This window comes from Thamnophis elegans, chromosome 2 (genome assembly GCF_009769535.1).
Source record: "Thamnophis elegans isolate rThaEle1 chromosome 2, rThaEle1.pri, whole genome shotgun sequence".
Taxonomy (NCBI): domain Eukaryota; kingdom Metazoa; phylum Chordata; class Lepidosauria; order Squamata; family Colubridae; genus Thamnophis; species Thamnophis elegans.
This window is the reverse complement of record NC_045542.1, coordinates 48458595-48478671: the sequence shown is the minus strand read 5'-3', so window position 1 is coordinate 48478671 and position 20077 is coordinate 48458595. Positions and strand designations below refer to the sequence as shown.

The 20077-nt window shown below is 43.9% G+C and overlaps 1 protein-coding gene across 1 annotated transcript in view; it reads right to left on the bottom strand.

The window, feature by feature from the left end:
• DNAH17 (dynein axonemal heavy chain 17) overlaps positions 1-20077 on the bottom strand; it is a 150911-nt gene that overhangs the window by 17774 nt on the left and 113060 nt on the right. Inside the window, 10 exon segments of the mRNA XM_032239003.1 lie at positions 3116-3307; positions 5501-5728; positions 6449-6576; positions 7254-7402; positions 8908-9101; positions 10745-10867; positions 15086-15256; positions 15827-15967; positions 16125-16289; positions 17111-17315. Coding sequence (XP_032094894.1) covers positions 3116-3307; positions 5501-5728; positions 6449-6576; positions 7254-7402; positions 8908-9101; positions 10745-10867; positions 15086-15256; positions 15827-15967; positions 16125-16289; positions 17111-17315 — 1696 coding nt within the window.

Genomic DNA, 20077 nt, shown 5'->3' with positions numbered 1-20077 from the left:
CCCACAGTCCGGCGGAGACTCTGGTTGCTGCTTGGAATTCGGCAGCGACGGAGTCTCTTAACCGGATTGCGCCTTTACGGCCGCTCCGAGGCAGTGGATCCAGGAGGGCTCCTTGGTTTACTGAGGAACTCCGGGAGATGAAGCGCCGAAAGAGACGCCTAGAGCACCGATGGAGATCCAGTAAATCCGAGTCGAACCGAGCACTTTTAACATCTAGCATCAGAGCTTACATCCGGGCAATTAGGACGTCAAAAAGAATATACATTGCCTCTCTGATTGCTTCCGCTGAGTCACGCCCAGCCGTCCTGTTCAGGATAACCCGTTCCCTCCTAAATAGGAGGGATACAAGCGATCCTTTGCAGGGCAGAGCTGAGGACTACGTCCAATTCCTCGCGGATAAAGTTGCTCGGTTTCGGGCGGACCTGGACTCCAATCCTGCAGAACCAGCTGAGGCACAAGGGATAATCTGGTAGGACATCACTGGATTGATTTTCAAGCTGTTACCCCTGAGGACATGGACAAGGCCATGAGAGCTGTAGGTGCCTCCACTTGTGTACTGGACCCGTGCCCCTCCTGGCTGGTTGTTAACAGCAGGGAGGTGACACGGGGCTGGATCCAGGCGGTTGTTACCGCCTCCCTTCGGGAGGGGGTCTTTCCCCCCGCATTAAAGGCGGCGGTGGTGAGACCCCTCCTGAAGAAATCATCTTTGGATCCAGGCGTCCTAAACAACTATCGTCCAGTCTCCAACCTCCCCTTTGTGGGGAAGGTTGTTGAGAAGGTGGTGGCCTTTCAGCTCCAGCGGTCCTTGGAGGAAACCAGTTATCTAGATCCATTCCAGTCGGGCTTCAGGCCTGGCTACAGCACGGAAACCGCTTTGGTCGCATTAACCGATGATCTCTGGAGAGCCAGGGATGGAGGCCATGCCTCCATCCTAGTACTCCTTGACCTCTCTGCGGCTTTCGATACCATCGACCATGGTATCCTTCTGCGACGACTGCGGGAGGTGGGGGTGGGAGGCACTGTTTTGCGGTGGTTCTCCTCTTACCTCTCGGACAGGTCGCAGTCGGTGTTAGTCGGAGGGCAGAGATCGACGCCTAGGCCCCTAATATATGGGGTGCCGCAGGGTTCGGTCCTGTCCCCCCTTCTTTTTAATATCTACATGAAACCGCTGGGTGAGATCATTCGACGGCACGGGATAAAATACCACCAGTATGCGGACGATACACAGCTGTATCTGTCCACCCCGTGCCAACTCAATGAAGCGATGGACGTGATGAGCCAGGGCCTTGAGGCTGTTAGGGACTGGATGGGGGTTAACAAGCTTGTACTCAATCCAGATAAGACCGAGTGGCTGCTGTGCTTCCCTCCTACCAATTGGCCAAGTGTTCCATCTCTCAGGCTGGGGGGTCAAATAGTACGCCCCTCAGATAGGGTCCGCAACTTGGGAGTCCTCCTGGACCCACAGCTGACTTTCGAACACCATTTGTCAGCTGTGACCAGGGGGGCATTTGCCCAGGTTTGCCTGGTGCACCAGTTGCGTCCCTACCTGAACCGGGAGGCTCTCACAACAGTCACTCGTGCCCTTGTGACCTCTAGGCTGGAGTACTGCAACGTGCTCTACATGGGGCTGCCCTTGAAGAGTATTCGGCGACTTCAGCTTGTCCAGAATGCAGCTGCGCGAGCGATCGTGGGTGCGCCTCAATTCACCCACGTAACACCTATCCTCCGCGAGCTGCACTGGCTACCTGTTGATCTCCGGGTGCACTTCAAGGTGCTAGTTGTCACCTACAAAGCCCTTCATGGTATCGGATCTGGGTACTTGAGAGACTGCCTACTGCCAATTACCTCCACTAGACCAATAAGATCCCATAGACTAGGCCTCCTCCGAATTCCATCAGCCGGCCAGTGTCGGCTGGCGACTACCCGAGGAGGGCCTTCTCTGTGGCTGCTCCGACCCTCTGGAACGAACTCCCCGTGGAGATTCGTACCCTCACCACCCTCCAGGCCTTCCGCATAGCCCTTAAAACCTGGCTGTTCCGACAGGCCTGGGGCTAAAGACTTGCTGCCCCACTCGAATGGTATGATTGCTGTGTTTTTTTAACTGTGTATGATCTTTATGTTTTGTAATTTTGTCTGTTTTTCCCCTCCCTTGAACTGTGAGCCGCCCTGAGTCCCTTCAGGGAAAAGGGCGGCATACAAATAAAGTAAATTGAAAATTGAAATTGCTGCTGTGTTGCAATATTTTTTTGGGAGGGCTTATTTTAGCGCATGCGCTCAAAGGCCCAATTGGACTTATTATCCACAGAGGTCTTATTTTTGGGGAAATAGGGTACCATAAAAAGTGTATGTATTGGGAGTCTGCATCTCACACAGAGGTCGGTTCCTACCGGTTCAGCCCGATTTGGCCGAGTAGGTAGTAACTTCGCCGGATATGCGCCTGAACCAGTTCTATCCTTGGGGGCTGCCACCTTGATTTTTTCAATCTTCATTGAAAAAAATATTTTTCTTCCTTTTCTAATGTGTGCATGCACAGACCATTTTAGGTGCAAATGTGCACGTGCATGGAGCGCACATCTGGCATGCGCATGGGTAAATGAGTGCTCGTATGCAAACATTTTTGCGCTCCGAACCGGTAGCAACACCGGCAGGAACCCACCCTTGGTCTTACATACACCCTTTGGGTCACATTGATACCCTTGTAACCAGAGAAAGTGTTATAGGTTCATTCCTCCCATTCTTACCTATATAACGCCATAGAAATTGGATGGATTACAACAGGAATCTGGAACAGCTTTTGAGGGAAGTAAAATGATTCTATTATACTGACCTTCTATATTGCAGAAACACACATGTTTTGCTTTTCAGTTGCTGGAAGTCTACTTCATTTGAAGCAGTTCCATGTTAAAAAGTGGATAAGTCCTTTTGACAAAGTCCAGAAGCCCTGACAGTCTTCCCCCCAAAAAGAAAGCATGCTATCCACAATGATACATGCCTTATTCCATGTTTCTTTATTCCTCACAAATCTAGTTCGTTAATAAAGTCATTGGGGAAGCAGAGATTTAATTACTATTTTATAACAGCATTAGCATGCAAATGAGCAATCAAATAATCTTACCCTCACGTTAGCTTCCAGGTAATTATACAGGACATTGATGGAAATGGTGAGATCTCCATTGTTAAAGGGGTAAGACCTGTTCCAACCTTGCGCTCCAAATTTCCTCCGTTCTGCTACCACTGCGTGGAAGTAGCAGAGGGCAAAGAGAATGCACTTAAACTCAATTTCCTTGGTGCACATTTCCAGGGTATCCTAAAGGGATGCATAGAAAGAAAGGATATGCACAAAATATAATGATACCGTTTTGTTACAATGCTTATTGCTTTACAGGTAGTCCTCAACTTACAACTACAATAGAGCCCCAAATTTCTGTTGCTTAAGCAACAGAAACCGTTAAGTGAATTTTGCCCCACTTTCTTGCCACAGTTGGTAAGTGAATCACTGCAGTTGTTAATTTAGTAACACAATTACTAAGTGTAGCTGGTGTCCCCAGTGACTTTGCTTGTCAGAAAGCCACAAAAGGTGTTCACATGACCTTGGGACACTGCAACCATCCTAAATATAAGCCAGTTACCAAGTGTCTGAATTTTGATCATGTTACCATGGGGATGCTGCAACAGTCATAAGCGTAAAAAATGATCATAGAGTCACTTTTTTCATCGCAGTTGTAACTTTGGTCAATAAACGAAATGGTTGTAAATTGAGAACTACCTGTAATTCAGGAAAATTGCTCAGAAAACCCTGGCAGATGTACATTAAATTCCTTTGATTGTAATCCAGGGTGATTCTTCTACACTAGACAGCCCCTCACTCTTTATAGATCCCACAAGATCCCGTCACTCAAGCACTCTCATTTGATCTCCATCAGAGTGCAGAATGTTTCCTGTTTTCAGGAGAATGGAGGAACGAACAGCATGATTTCTTAAGGTGTATCTGTCTTTAGGGCTACTCATCCATCACTTTAATAGGGTTTTAGTTAAGCACTAATGTATTGGGAAGAGGGCTCCATTAGACCTTATGTGCTCATTATAGTTTTATGGGGAATGCCATATTGTGACCACAATCTTTTAAAAGTACTATTGTAATTCATGTTAAATAGTTATCTGGCCATATCCGTAATTAAAGACAGAAATAGTACCCTATCTTTATATTATTATAATTTTAAATACAACATTTTCCAGTTACCAATACAAATCATGTTGCAAAAAATGGTAATGACTTCATATAATAAGAATAATAATACAAAACATACAAAAACTTGCCACAAAAACACCCTTCCCCTAAAAACCAAGCACTGTACAATTAAAGCAATCTACCAAGCTTTCATTTAACAGTAGAAATATACTTCATTGACTAATTAAAATACAGACTTAAAAATAAATGGCGTCCTCACCAGGGTTACAGAAGCTGTAAGCTAAATTTCAAATACCCTCACTCACAGCAGCTAAGTATAAATGGGATGTTGTAAGATGGGTGTAAAATACTCCTCCTATTTTGGAAATTCAACTGAGAACTCCAAAAGCAGAGCAATGACAAAGGCATTTTCTTGAGAACCATAATCTAAACTTCACTATTGGTCTAAGAAAATACTGCACTTGTGAAAATGCCCAGGGCATTAGGCAATTACAATTACAATTCTTTCTAGAGAATTTAGAGTTACTGTAGTATTCAGACAGAGAATATAAAATTAAATAGAATTAATTCTATTAATTAATTAATAGAATGGAAAATTCTATTAATAGATTAACGGTGGAAAGGTATTAACGGTGGAAAATTAAATAAAAATCAGAAGCAAGGAAGAGTAGACTAAAAGGCTGCCAGGAAATTCTAGTTGTAGTTTTTAAGGCTTTAAGGTGGTACCATAGTTTTGTCTTACACAAGTTTTGACTGAACCTTAAAGTTCTTAATTTCTTTAGTATTTTAATATCTTCAGATGACCTACTACCACTAAAGTCCTTGTTTTAAAAAATCATTTGAGATCTGAATTCTGTTCCCACATGTATACCTGCTTTTTCAGTTTTAGTATTTTGGCCAGAAGGAGTCAGTTATGATATAGAGAATGGGAATGGTTCTCCCAGATGCAAGGAAAGGAGTAATTTTAGGATCAAGTTTGACCTCAGCTATGTTTTTGACATAGTGACAATTCTTCTAAGTCCTCATCTTGTTATGATGTTTTCTGTCGCTTGGCTCGTCGTAAAGGTCTAAAAATTTACTTAGGCAAACTAGAAAAAAGATATTAGAAACTTGAAGGAAATAAGTAGCACATGTTCAGAACACAAAGGCTGTCCTAATCTCCAGAAGCAAGATAAAACTTTAGCATCTGTTCTAACCAATAAAGTGCTGGCAGTCCTCCCAAATAAATCAAACCAATTGGTGTGTTAGTATTTAAGAACTAGGACTTGAGGCTAGAAAGGTATAACAAATTGGACAGAGGAGTTTGTTTACCTGTGTAAAGAGGTCGAGAGCCTTGTGTAAGTTGGCATGCATGCCAGTTGGAGGCTCATTTGTGATTTTAATGGCATTTTCTAGCAGGCCCTGAGGAATAATGTGAGCATCAGGACAAGGAGCAGGTTCAGCACTCATAAATACGCGGTAATCGTCGTGGCTCCCAATGCTGTAGCGTTCAACTTTCTTATCCAGCGTGCTCAGCCACTTGGCTACCAGATGTATATTCTGCAAGATTGTAAAATTAAATGACTTGGCACTGAGGAAGTTTAACTTGTCTTTTTGGTCTGGCAATGATTGGACTGCTACTTTAAACTGCCCTTGTCTCCTGTCCCAAAGCTTTGACCCCCCTCTCGTTGAGAAAATGCTCAGCCTCCTGCATTTGTCTATAAAGCTCTGGTAGGGCAATTCTTTGCTGACTCTGCTATGTGTGTTTAAAGTTGCCTGCACTGGATGTGTATTATCATGAGTGTGTTATTTATAATGTCTTCTCTTTGTGCTAGCCCAGAGCAGCATCTGATATCTTTTGTATTTAATGAGTAATGCTATTATGTAACAATGTGTGCTATTTGGATCAGTCTTATTACTAAAAATGTCCCTCCTGTTAATCAGAGGGAAAGGGTGTATTCACATTATAACTTAACAAATTTAACTAAAATGTGGGATGCTTCTGTCTAAAGGTTGTAACAGGACCCTTGGCATGTAATGGTGCGGTTGCCTTGTGACAGCCTCTGTTGATGTGCATTCTGCATTTCTGGGGTAAGCAAATATTTGGAAATTTATTTATTGTGGGTTTGTTTTTGGATCAGAATGCAGACAGTTTGTGCAATTTGTGTGGACTATGCATTGACTAATTGTTTAATCACGTAGGAAAAGGAATAGTGTGTGGAGTCAGTGCAGCTGACAAATCTAGGAACTGTAAACAGGAAATCTATGGGTATTCAATACCTGAAGAATGACCCAATGCCCTTCTTCTGCAGCCACATCCAGAGCATTTTCAGCCACAACCTCTTGCCCCTGTCCCAGGGACACATTATGGATTTTCCCATTGTCTATGGTGAAGCCAAGCTTTTGACCTAGGAGCAATAACACAGTTAAAGAACTGGACAAGTTCATTGCTTGTTTTTGTTCTGATTTCCTTGCACATTGTCCAGGTCTGTATACCCTCTTCCCCCAAAATAAGACCTTCCTGGATAATAAGCCCAATCGGGATTTTGAGTGCATGCCCTAAAATAAGCCCTCCCCCGAAAATAAGCTCTTCCCTAAAATATTTAAATGAATGCACAGCCAGTTCCCATTTCCTGATGGGGAAGGGAGGAACATGTTCCAAGTGCCCCACATGGACCTGCCATCCACGTGGAACGGCCTTATGGAGGCCACTCCTGCAAACTCTAGTTTCCACGCCCATTGTCTTAGTGGCGGCCACAAAAAAAGAAGCAGGCCCAGCGATGCTAGGGCTGGAAAGAGTGTACCAGAAACAGAACTTCTGTCCCTCTCTGGATCAGCTGAGCCGCACGGGGCACGGGCCAAGGTTAAGGGGCCTCGTGCACCTCAAAAATAATAGGACCTCCCTGAAAATAAGGCCAAATACTTATTTCTGGGGTCAAAAGAAAATAAGACTCTGTTTTATTTTTGGGGAAACACAGTATAACTATCTATAAAATTAATAACTGGGTTGTCTATCTGTGGACTGCAGCAGCCAATGTCATATTATCTATAGGGAACATTTATCAGCAATGCTATATCAACTTACCTAGGGCTTCAACATCCTTCAGGGGATCCACTCCAGGAGAAAGAATGAAAAATATTGGTGTGGATTGACTGCTTTCTTCATAGGACTTTGAGAATTCAACACTACGCCCTTCAACAAATTTACTTCCCATCTTCTCTTCGACAAAGTTTCTGAGAAAGTCATATATAATTTTTTGGAAAGGGAGGGAAGGAGAGGGGCAGAGAGGGAGGAATAGAAGCAGCCAGATAGACTATTAAAACAAACAGTCTGGGGAATTATCAGTTCACTCAGTTTCAGTCACAGGGACTTTAGCTTGTTATCCTGTCAACAACTGCTTAAAAGTAAGTTCTACTGAATCCCACCAGGCAGATTTAGACACACATGGATAAAACAGAGATATAAATAACTGAGGTTGGCCCTTTCTCCACTATAAACTGATGGCAGAGATGCTCTATGTGTAATAGCACTGGAAATGGCAAGGTCCAATAGAATTCAGTAGTATTTCTCTAATACATTATTAGCTTTCTGTATGAATGGTTTTGTACATAGTGTCCTCCAAATGTTTTGGACTACAGGTCTCCAGATCCCTGTCTACTGGTCACATTGCTTGAGGACCACAGGTGTAATAAAAATAATTTTTTTTTAAAAAAAATGTGATTACCTATCCTTGTTCTCAGGGAAACCGTCTGCTCATTAGTACATTTTTCACTTGAGCCCCAAGCAACCAATCTTGAGGGGTTTTGTGCTATTAATTTAAATAGCATAAATCTGTAATTCCGTTTCTGAGGTAGGGTAGATTCATCACTTACAAGCATGAAAAAGGGATGTTTTTGTTTGTATTGTTAAAACCACAGAAGTAACTATAATTATGAGACCAAGCAAACCCCTAAATAAAATCTAGTTGACCATTTGCAACTGCTCCTATATGCTTGGATTTTTTCAGAATTATCAGCGTTTGATATCAGCTCAAGCTTTCGGAAATTGTTGATAAAAGAACACAAAATGAGTGATATACATATATAGCAGTGGTGGGATTCAGCCAGTTTGCACCTATTCAGGAGAACCGGTTGTTAACTTTCTAAGCAGTTGGGAGAACCAGTTGTTGGAAGAAATCTCCTTTTGTTTTTTTCCACTTTACAAGGCTAATCCTGTAAGGAAGGCAGGAAAGAAACATTCTGGTGTTGTTTCTAGCCTAATCTTTACTGCCCTCCTTACAGATGCTCCCTCTCCAGTTAACCCTTATTACATTGTAACAGCAAAGGCGAAGTGCCCATCGACATGAGTAATGTTGAGTTGACCATGCCTACCCAGTCATATGAATACTGAGCCCCGCCTACCCAACTGGTCATTAGGGCAGAGAACCAGTTGTTAAATTATTTGAATCCTACCACTGATATATAGATCTGTCTGAGCCCTCGTGCCCATGTCTGTGTCCCTATCTGCAAGATGGATGTCTCTGTTGCTTGCCTTTGAACCTCTGGACTGTACAAACCTATATACTCTTCTTGACTGTATAGCATGAAAAAGGCCAGAGTAAACCAGAAGACTCCGATCCTTGGAATTATATATCAAGCTATAATATGAGATGTTCCCCATGACAATATTCTTCAGCTCCAGGTGAAGCACCCTCAGATTTCCTATTTTCCAAGCCTGCATAAGACAACGGGATACATACTTGACTGCGTAGGTCATGCGGTCTGGCCTCATGCACCGCATCATGCACAGCTTTTGCAGGGCAGTCTTATTCTTCCACTCCTTCGGGAAAACTTCCTTTTCTGGGGTTTCCGATTCTACAAATTTTTTCCATCGCTTCGCAGAGCCTTCAATATCGCTGTCCAGGTTTTTGAATTCGTCCATTTCAGAAAGTACCTGGGGATACAGCAACAGGAGTTGCAGTGTTCTCTAATTCCCAATTCCTGCGAGGGGCTAGTTAGATCACTTGGTTCTTATCATTCTCCATCTATGTTTTAGATGTGTTGCAACAGAAAGAAATGAAGCCACTCCAGTATTAGTAAAATATTAAGAGGGGATAATGAACTGTTTTGCCTATTGCAATAGCAGCAATGGCAGACTATTGTGTAACCTCTGTTGAGGAAAAAAAAAACCTCAGCTAGGTCCCTCTAGGAAATTCCTGACTTGTCTTGCTGATCTCTTTCTTCTTCCAAGTGTGTCAAAAGGATCAAAGTGGGTACAAAAGGACCAACTATCCTTGCCTTGGACAACTTAACTAAAGAAAGTCAGGTTGCACGAACACTGGGGAAGGAGGGGAGTGACTATATGATGTTAAAGTTTTTGTTTCTAAGGGGACCTAAATCTGCAGGCAGTCAAATTTAGACCATATTTTGGTCCTTTAAAAGGTTATAAGGTTTTTCATCTCCAGATGTACAAAGTTACTAAGGCATACTTCCCATATGGTTTCTTTAGCTTTATCCATTTACGACATTGCCATTTTATTATAAAATATCCTAGTCAGTTCTGATGAACAATTTTTAAATGCCTCCCCCCCCAGCAACCTGCACTTCTCAGACATGGAAGACTGTTTGTACTTAAAGAAACAATTTATCACAAAACTATGTTAATGAGTATAACGTGGTTATCCAAGTACAACATGTTTTCCGTTGTGGTGGTCTTTAATAGGACCCAGCCATTTCTCTGGGATTAAAACAGCCCTTGATCTTGGCAGTCTAATGTATTTTCCACTATAGAAAACAGCAAGGTAAGGGACTGGATGTGGGCCAAGGTCAATGATACCCAACAGGATAAACCGTTTTTGCCAAGTGATGCCATAATACTGCCACTAATCAATGATGAAGGATCCATCTGCTTCTTGGACCTCCCCGAACAGATTTGAATGGTTTGGATTGATGCAGATTTGGTATTAGAATTTATTCAGAACTAATTCATACCTGTCCAGCCACTACATGAGTAACAAACTGCAACTAATTTTGAAATCTGTGTTGTAAAATCACCCTTATACCATGTTTCCTCTTGCATATCTTACTCCAGTTCTTTGCTGTCCTGCAGCTCATATCTCACCTTTAAAACTAAGTATAAAGAGGGCCTATCAAAAGGCATGCACTGCCTAGCCAGCACCTGTTCTTGTAACTGAAGCAAATTGTTCATGAAGATGTTTATATCTATTATGGACTCTATTATAGATATGAGGCCTAGCACGAGTGGTGGGTTCCTACTGGTTTGGACCAGTTCAATAGTGGTTTGGCGGCCTGGGTCGCTGGAACTGGCAGCAACCCAGGCCTGCTAAGGTCCTGAAATGGTTCTCCTGGTGGCGCCATAGGCGGCGCCATCTTGTTTTTGATTCTGCGCATGCGCAGAATAATTTGTATTGTACTGGGCATGCACGTGCAGCGCACATGAAGTGCGTGTGCGCACTGCACGCCCACAAGCAAAGCGGCAGGAGTGGCTGCTGGAACCCACCCCTGCCTAGCACTTTTCATGGTTCCCTCTAAGTTACTAAGAAGAGATTAGGCTACAAATAGTCGTTTTGAGCACACCTTAATTCCACCCCATCCTTGACCTAATAAGAATTCTACTGGAGATGTCAAGCCAGCTTTAAAGGGAAAACGCAGAAGGAAATCTAATTCCACTGGATTCACTTCTTTTTTAACCAGCAAGACCTAGGGAAAATGAGAAAATTAGGAATGTTACAAATGATATATCTTTCTTCAAACAAACAACAGCTTTGAAGTCAAATTCATGCACCTTCCATTTTATTGATTTTCAGAGGTGATGAGCCAGTGGTGAGTTTCAAAATATTTTAGAACCTATTCTGTAGGTGTGGCATATTTTGTGGGCATGGCCTGATGGTCATGTGACTGGGTGGCAGTGGCCAACTTGTAAAATGTGGTGAAACTCATTTAGCAACGCTCTTGCTTAACTTAATACTTGAAGAGGGGGCAGACCTGACATGTATTACTGAAACCTGGCTGGGCCATGAGAGAGGAGTCCCCCTCTCAGAAATGTGCCCAGAAGGGTTTCAGGTGCTCCACCAACCACGGCACCAGACAAGGGGTGGGGGAGTGGCAACTATTATCCGAGGATCATTAGTTCCTTGCAGGATCCCTGCTCCGGAGACTGGAGGGTGTGAGTCCCTTCTCTTGAAGTTGGACCTAGGGGTTCAAGTGGGCTTGCTTTTGATGTACCTACCTCCCAGCTGCGTCACAACAGCCCTGCCTGCGCTCCTGGAGTCAGTAGCGGGGCTGGCGGTTGAGTTCCCCAGACTGATAGTACTGGGGGACTTCAACCTGCTGTCCCTAGGCAAACGCTCTGACGAGGCCCAGGAATTCATGGCTTCCATGACAACCATGGACTTGACCCAGGTAATTCAGGGTCCTACTCATAGAGCGGGACACATGCTCGATCTAGTGTTTCTCTTGGGGCAGTGGAGACGTGATCTTGAGTTAAGGGGTATAGAGATCTCGCCCTTGTCATGGTCAGATCACTTCCTGTTGAGGCTTGATTGCTACTCTCCCACTGCAGGGAGGTGGAACCGATTAAGAGGTTCTGCCCCAGGCACCTGATGGACCTGTTGGGATTTCAGAAGGAGCTTGGGGAGATACCTGACTCTCTCGCCCACAATCTGACGGAGTCCTAGGTTGCTGCGTGGAATACAGCGGCGACTGAGGCACTAGACCGGATTGTGCCTTTGCGGCCTCTCTGCGGCAGTGGATCCAGGAGGGCACCTTGGTTTACCGAGGAACTCCGGGAGATGAAGCGCCAAAAGAGACGCCTAGAGCGACGCTGGTGGGCTAGCAACTCGGAATCCGACCGAACACTACTAAGAGCCTTTACTAGGACTTATTTAGTGGTGATACGGGGTGGCAAAATGTGTACATTTTTCTGCTCTTATTGCGTCTGCAGAATCTCGCCCAGCCGCCCTGTTTAGGATAACCCGCTCCCTCCTGAAAAGGGGGGGGGAAGCACGGGATGCCTTACAGGGACGGGCTGAGGAGTTTGCCCAGTTTCTGTCGGACAAAATCGCTCAGATTCGGACAGACCTTGACTCCACTTGGACAGAACCAACCAATTGTGCTCAGAGACTACAATTAGTCCAGAATGCAGCTGGGTACCTAGGTACACCCACATTACACCTATCCTCCGCGAGCTGCACTGGCTTCCTATTGGTCTCCGAGCACGATTCAAGGTGCTGGTTATCACCTTTAAAGCCCTACATGGCTTAGGACCCAGATATCTTCGAGACCGTCTTCTGCTGCACACCTCCCTAAGACCAATAAGATCGCACAGGATGGGCCTTCTCCAGGTGCCATCAGCTGGACAATGCTGGCTGGCGACGCCTCGGAGTAGGGCCTTCTCTGTTGCCGCTCCGGCCCTATGGAATGAGCTATCCCCAGAGATCTGGACCCTAGCCACTCTCATGGCCTTCTGAAAAGCTATTAAGACCTGGCTATTCCAGCAGGCCTGGGGCTGTTGACATCTGGATTGAGATCCAGCCCCGCTTAGATTGGGTGCATGTTGTGTCTTTTTAAATTTGTTGTGTTTTATCTGTTTTTAATTTCTCTTAATTTCTGTTTCTGTAAGCCGCCCGGAGTCCTCCGGGATTGGGCGGCCTATAAATTTAATAAACAGTTAAACAGTTAAACAGTTAAACAACTAAAATTTTGGGCTCAATGGTGATTGTAAGTTCTTTCTTTTTCTTTCTTTCCTTTCTTTCTTCCTTCTTTCTTGTTTCTCTCTCTCCAACTTTCTTTCCTTCTTTCTCTTTCTATCTTTGTCTCTCTCTTTCTATCTCTCTCTCTCCCTTCTTTCCGTTCTTTCTCTCTTACACTTCTCTTTCTCTCTTTCTTTTGCCCCCCCCTCACACACAGATGCCTTCCAGTTGGTGAAAATTTCTGTTTTGCCAGCTGGGAGGCTGGCAAAGAACCCTCATTTTCCCTGCTGCCCACAGCTGTCGGAGGAAGGAGACAGGGAAGCGAGCCCCGGGCCTCATCTCTGTGTAAAGAGGTGAAGAAGGAACAGGAGGGGAGTTCGGCTGTTGGAAAAGCCCCACGTGAAACTCCCCTCCTGTTCTTCTTCACCTGTTTGAAGAAGTCATGTGGGGCACGTTCCCTTGTCTTTGACAGTGGCCTTGTTCCCAATTTTGGGGGGGGGGATCCATGCAGAGGGAGGAAAAACATGAATTTCTCCCCCCCCCAATTCGAAATGAGGCAGCTGTCAAAATCAAGGCAGCGTGCCCCGCGTGGCTTTTTCAAACAGGCAAAGAAGGAACAGGAGGAGAGTTCAGCTGTTGGAAAAGCCCTGCGTGGAACCATCTGCAAGGATTCCCCACCACCTTCATTGGAAATGAGGAGGCTATCAAAGAGAAGAGGGCAGCGCACGCCATGTGGGCTTGTTGGGGCCTCCGGAAGAATGGATACGCTAAAGCACGCTAAATTTCATCAACCGATATGCCCGTACCGGTCTGACCGGCTGAAACCCACCCCTGTGGTGAGCCTACATAAAAGGACATAATTTAAACCAGAGGGGGCTAGCTTGGAAATTCTGAGAAAGGGGAGCAAATGCAGATCTTTGTACAAGTTGTCTTCACTTAACAACTGTGGCAAGAAAGATCATTGTCAGGGTTCCGATCAATGCCCTAATTAAATCATGAGCTTCAAGCCAAGCTTCAAAAGAAATCCAGTTATTTATTAGGAGCGTCATGTCAGCACGGACCAAATGAAGCAAACTCTGACCTCACTTAATTCGCGCCTTGGCTCTGACTCTGTTTACCCTTCCTCCCAAGGTGTGTCATCAGTCACATTCCACAACGAAGCAATTTCGCGGGTTATAGAAGTCACTCCCTCTGGCCACCGTGGATCTCCGTGGAGATGGCCTTGACGTTTGCCAGCTAGAATGTGCTTTGTTTTAACTGTAGTGCAAGTTCCTTGATGCAGCTGGCGAGGCTCGATTCCCCACCCCCCTGACTATGGCAACTCAAGAGCAGGTCAGGAATGCTTCGCAAGTTGGCAGTCATAAAATGGGGAAAGATTCACTTAACAACTGCCTTGCTTAGTGACATAAATTTTGGGCTCAATTGTGGTCATAAGTTGAAGGCTACCTGTAGTGTGATTCTATAGAATTGAATGCATTCAGACTACTGAAGATAATTTATAGCACAAATATCTGCTTGAGCTTTCAGAAAAGAGGCCACATTGGTGGTAGTAGCCATGCCAATGTTGACCTTACTTCCCTAGAGTACAATACTTAATTAGCTTTTCTTAATTGCAGCACTGAAAATCTATAGCCAAAATGATCCATAGGGTAATTGGCTGGGAATTAATAGAAGCTGTCCTCAAATCTAGAGAACGCTTGCCGCATAAGTATTCTTTATTGCTTAGAGTTATTTCCACCCTGCCTTCTCCTTTAACCTTTCATGGCTAACTGCCTTCCAATTCCAGTTGCTTCATTTATGAGCATTTTTTCCTACATGAATTTTCTTGAGAAATTGGTTTCCCAACTTATTTTGCAATAAGACTGGTCTGCTTCTGCATTCTCTATTACAGGGTGATCCTTGGCCTCTTGGGGACCTTTATTCTCATTTGCAAAATATTCTGGGGTTTGTTTCCTACATCTCATCACACTCTCATGTGGCTTGACTGTGGTTAAGGGGCAGTGTAAATCCAGCCATTGTGGTTGATGGCTTAGCATGTTGTGTGAACAAATTCTACTGAACAAGCCATGGCAAGTAAATAATGTGTCAGCTTAGTTTCTCATGTTATACGGTTAACCAATAACCAGTGATATTTTCAATATAATGGCGACGTTTCTACATTCTTATATCCTTTTTATCAGGCAAGAGTAAAATACTTTTTGTCATGATCATCATCCATTCACTTTACCTGGAAGGCAACCTGGGCTAGAAAAATAAGTTTGTCTCTCTCAAAAAGTCCCCGAGCCGTGTACATGAAAACTGAATAGGTGATTTCATCTGTAAGGTTGATCACCCTGTGTTTGACATCTTCTGCTGGAGCTGTACGCTGAATAGCTTTCTCAAACACCACGTTGAAAGCCTGAACAGAAAAGAAGAACAAGGAGAAGAAGCCAAAATGCCAAACCATGTGGGGTTTCAGGCAGATGCCTTGCTTTGTATTCTGGAACAGAATATTTGGGCATTAGCAAAACATAAGGCCCAAGGTTTGACTCTCTGGAAAATGTTTTTTCCCTCACTGCATCTGAGGAGTTTTCTTCCTGCTTGGATCTTAGTCATTCTTCCTCATCATAGAAAAAAGTCCCAATGGGCAGCTGTAAGGTTTCTGCAAAAAAAGCTGAGCGTATCTCCATAAGGAAAGAGGCAGTGGTGGGATTCAATTTTTTTTTACTACTGTGGGCATGGCTTAGGCGTGGCTTGGTGGGGGTGGCAGGGAAGGATACTGCAAAATCCCCATTTCCTCCTGATCAGCTGGGACTCGGGAGGCAGAGAATAGATGGGGATGGGGCCAGTCAGAGGTGATATTTACCGGTTCTCCGAACTACTCCAAATTTCCACTCTGAACTGGTCAGAACCTCTGACAGAGGGAGCTATTTTTTGTACAAAAATAGAACCAACGACTATCCAAACAGCATGTTCTACTATTAGTTACCTTCAGGGAGAATTGATAGATGGGGTTGATTTTGTTTAGGTCATTTAATATAAAATACAACAGGGATGCCCTTTCTGCAGCTGGCCTGTAGTTCTCTCTGGCTTCATTGATTTGTATTTCAGTAACTTTAGCCTCTGTCACCTAAAGAAATACAAAAAACCCACCATTTTTAAAGAATAAAAAAATAGACCACGACATGTGATATCTATGTTGCTGGATTGGTAAATCACATGTATATTTGTCAGCGCTGTTGCTGAGTGCATAGTGTTGCATAGTGAAGTTGAGCCAGCTAGCTTACTTTTTGTTCTATTTCATTAGCTGTGCGCTTTGTGGTCTCCAGATTTTCTACCAAGGCTGTATCTCCTAAGAAGTTTCCTGATGCAGCAGAGAGTCTAGCTAGCAAGGAATCCTCTAGTTCTTTCAGGATGATCTTGAATTCATTCTGTTGTTTTGTGAGAGTAGCCTATACCAGAAACAGAGGGGCGGGGGGAGAGAGCTTTTGTTATTTATCAGCAAATCTCTTTTCTTCTTACACCAAAGCGAGACCATTTGCAACATGGAGCTGCAGGTTCCTATCTTAGATGAGGTTACTGTGTAAAAATGGGATATGAATTCTTGGATTTTCCCATTAACCTCAGGGGTGGATTCTACTGGTTTGGATGGGTTCGGGCGAACTGGTAGTTTCGACCATCAGTTGGGAGTGGACCGGTTTGCTCCGAAGATGAAGTGAGTCCACCCACCCGCCCTGCGCTTAACTCACTTATATCTTCTCAGCGGAGTCGTGCAGCACAGTGGATTTCTGCGCCTCAGCTGTTTTTCTCCCCAACAGTAATGCGAAAGGTAAGTTTTCTCAACTGAGCATGTGTGTAAAGCACCCGATCACTGAACCGGTTGTTAAACCGGTAGCATCCCACCACTGACTAACACTTCATACATTTTTAATACACATTTATCTATTGTGAAAGCTACATACTAGTGCTATTACTCTTTATAAAACACTTGGGTTGTTGCAGTCCTGGGACATTAAATAAACAAACATATTAAGGAAGAAGACAAATCTGAACACTTGTTTTAGATTCTCTGCTTTTTTCAATTTGCCAAATAGGCTGGATATCAGCTTTCATAATTTTTGTCAATGCTAGCTGAGGTTAAATAAGTGTCAATACATCTGAAGACTATCATATCAGGAAGGCTGTCTTAAGACAATTTGGTTTCCTTTGGCATTACTAAGATGACTACTGCATAGTCCATAACTCAGAAGCCCACAACTAGTAATGATAATACCTTCAGTTCCTCTAAGTCAGGTCTTTCCTTAGCAACCACAGCAGCTAAAAGTTGGTCTTCCAAGCCATCCCTGGTAACCAAGAAGTTGATCAACGTGCACTGAGCCTGCATCTCTGGCTTGTAGTGGGGATTGAAGTACTTGGTGTGCAGAATCAGGCGAAAGTTGGGGTGGTACTCTACTTCCTTGTCTCCTATTTTAATGTATCTGGGAATAAGAGTTTGGAAATATGTAAAAATATTGCATAAACTAATGTAACTCACTTTTGCTTGTATTCACTATTGATGGACAGAGCTACTATCTCTGTCCCACCATCATTTTGCTTTTTTTTTTTTTCATTTTAGCTTACACTCGGTGATAGAAAATCAATCCTTTTTGTCTAGAACAGATGGTTCAATATGCAGGGAACTGCTTATCAGGTCAGATCATCAATTCATTTAGTTTAAGATTGTCTATGTAGACTGGGAGCCATTGCCAAACTCTGAGTAGTGCTATTGACCCATGCTTCAATTGGCAGAAAGCTGTAGTTTTCTACAGTCGCTGTCTTTCTACACTGTCAATCTTTATCCTGCACCAACCGCTTGTTTTTTTGGCTTGTTGCCAAATGGTGGTATCTTGATTCCAGCCGCTCAGGTACAAAGCTATGGGTAAAGCTCCCTGGCTTTACTGCACCATCCTCCTTTTTGGATATGACCAACCATTGGCCAATCATATGCCAGTCAGAGCAGCGATGCAGTGTTGGGGCTTGGGGTGATGGCAGATGTTGACTGGTGGCTGACTTGATTATGAGCAGCTCTTCCAAGATTATCATTACACCAAGACCAGGGGTGAAATCCAGCAGGTTCTGACAGGTTCTGGAGAACTGGTAGCGGAATTTTTGAGTAGTTTGGAGAACTGACAAATGCCACCTCTGGCTGGCCCCAGAGTAGGGTGGGAATGAGGATTTTTCAGTATCCTTCCCCTGGAGTGGGGCAGGAATGGAGATTTTGCAGTATCCATCCCCTGCCACACCCACCAAGCCATGCCCATCACACCATGCCCACCGAGCCATTCCTACAGAAATGGTAGTAAAAAAAATGAATTTCACCACTGGCCAAAACGTCTATCAGAACCGGGGAAGTTCCATGGTAAAGCAGAACGGGCATTTGCAAAACCCAATGGCAGCAATCCAGATTGCTGAACAGCTGATCAGCGGGCTGGACAAACTGTGGCAAAGCAAGAAGTTTAGGTTGATCAGACTTGAGACCAACACCTTTTTTTTTCTTTGTAGTGCAGCTCCCCCCCCCCCCCCGATCCCCAGTCCGTTTTTTCTATGGCTTCTAAGGAACTGCAGGGTAACTTGATGATAGCTGCCGCCACCAGTTCTTTCTATCTGAAGTTAAAAAGGAGGGCAGCCCAAGACAAGCACTTGGAGGCCCAAGGGAAGGGCTGTGCCTTGTCAAATGGCCAATAGATTCAGGCTGTTTACTAATTGCACTTCCAGCAGAACAGTTAGTAAAGTGTATTAGATTAAAGGGGAAACACTATTCAAATTGGCACAGCTCAGGATCACCTAAGGTGGCCTTACGATCTAAGAATGAGATGAAAGCGATTATCATGAGGGCAAAATAATTTATTATAGATAGATGCAAATAAAGGCTTTAAGTCTGGTTTAAGTTTTGCCCCGGTTTCACAAATGAATCTTTCTGCATCCTCTTCTGGAGATGCTGCAGGTGAAACTAGGTAATTTCAGCATGCAAAGCAGATTCACAGCATTAAATTGCAATAGAGCAGCCCCTTTCCATATCCGCTCATCTTATGCAACACATCTTGAAAAAAAAGAGATTAATTAGGTAAGGTCAATGTTAATGAGGGACATTGTGATGTTGGAGGTTGGTCATTGAAATGAAAACTAGTAAAAATAGTTTAAAGCGGAGTTAGATTTGTGTTGTCAACCCACACAAGAGTGACAGATTTCAATATCCTTTTGGATAGATTCAGAGACATGAGCATAAAGAGCACAACTTAAGAATATTTGCTGTCATTGGGGTTTTTTCTCTCTCTTTGATTTTCATCATAACAACTTGAATTATCAACATTCTGGAGCATTTATTGATTCAAAATGTGTAATTTGAAACAGGTACGAAGTGGAAGCAATTCTGTTTTTTCTATCCTTAAATAGCATTCCAGGATTCCATACAAATCTCTAGTGCTGGGAAGAGATTTAGTGAATTTCAGTTAAAATGCTTTGGGTGAAGACAGACCTAAAGTGCACTTAAAATTGCTTTGCAGCTTGTTGCTTTGTGATGGCTGGCAGGACAATAATTTTCTTCTCCTCTTGGGACGCCTCTGAATGGAGTGAAACCTGCCCCAACATTATCAGTCTTGGTTACAGCAGAGGTAAACTTTGTGCTTACAAAGGTAGATGCAGACAAAAGCCAGCAGGCCAAGTCTTGCAATTCTGAATCAGTTTAAAGGAAAAGGGCATGAGCCTGCCATTTCTGAAATTCTTACTGCTGTCCTAAATCCACTCGTGGATAACCAGAGACACTTCGCTGCTTAAGGCAAAAGGGTGTATGGTGCTCCCTCCTGATCCTGAAAGGGGGAAGAAGCCCTAATTCAAATGGCAGGGGCACCTGACAGATAAGCAATGGCATACCATTATCCACCAGACTTGAAAACAATGAGCTAATTTGGGAACTAATTTGGACAGATCGTGCAGTTTACACATTATTGTAATATGAAGAATAAATAAATTAAAATTGCAGAGGTGTTAAACAGCTATAGCCCAGTAGTGGGATTCAATTTTTTTTTACTACCGGTTCTATGGGTATGGCTTGGGGGGTGTGGTGTGGCTTGGTGGGTATGGCTTGTTGGGCATGCAGGGGAAGGACACTGTAAAATCTCCATTCCCTCCCCACTTCAGGGTAATATTACTACAAAATCCCCATTTCCTCCCGATCAGCTGGGACTCACGAGTCAGAGAATAG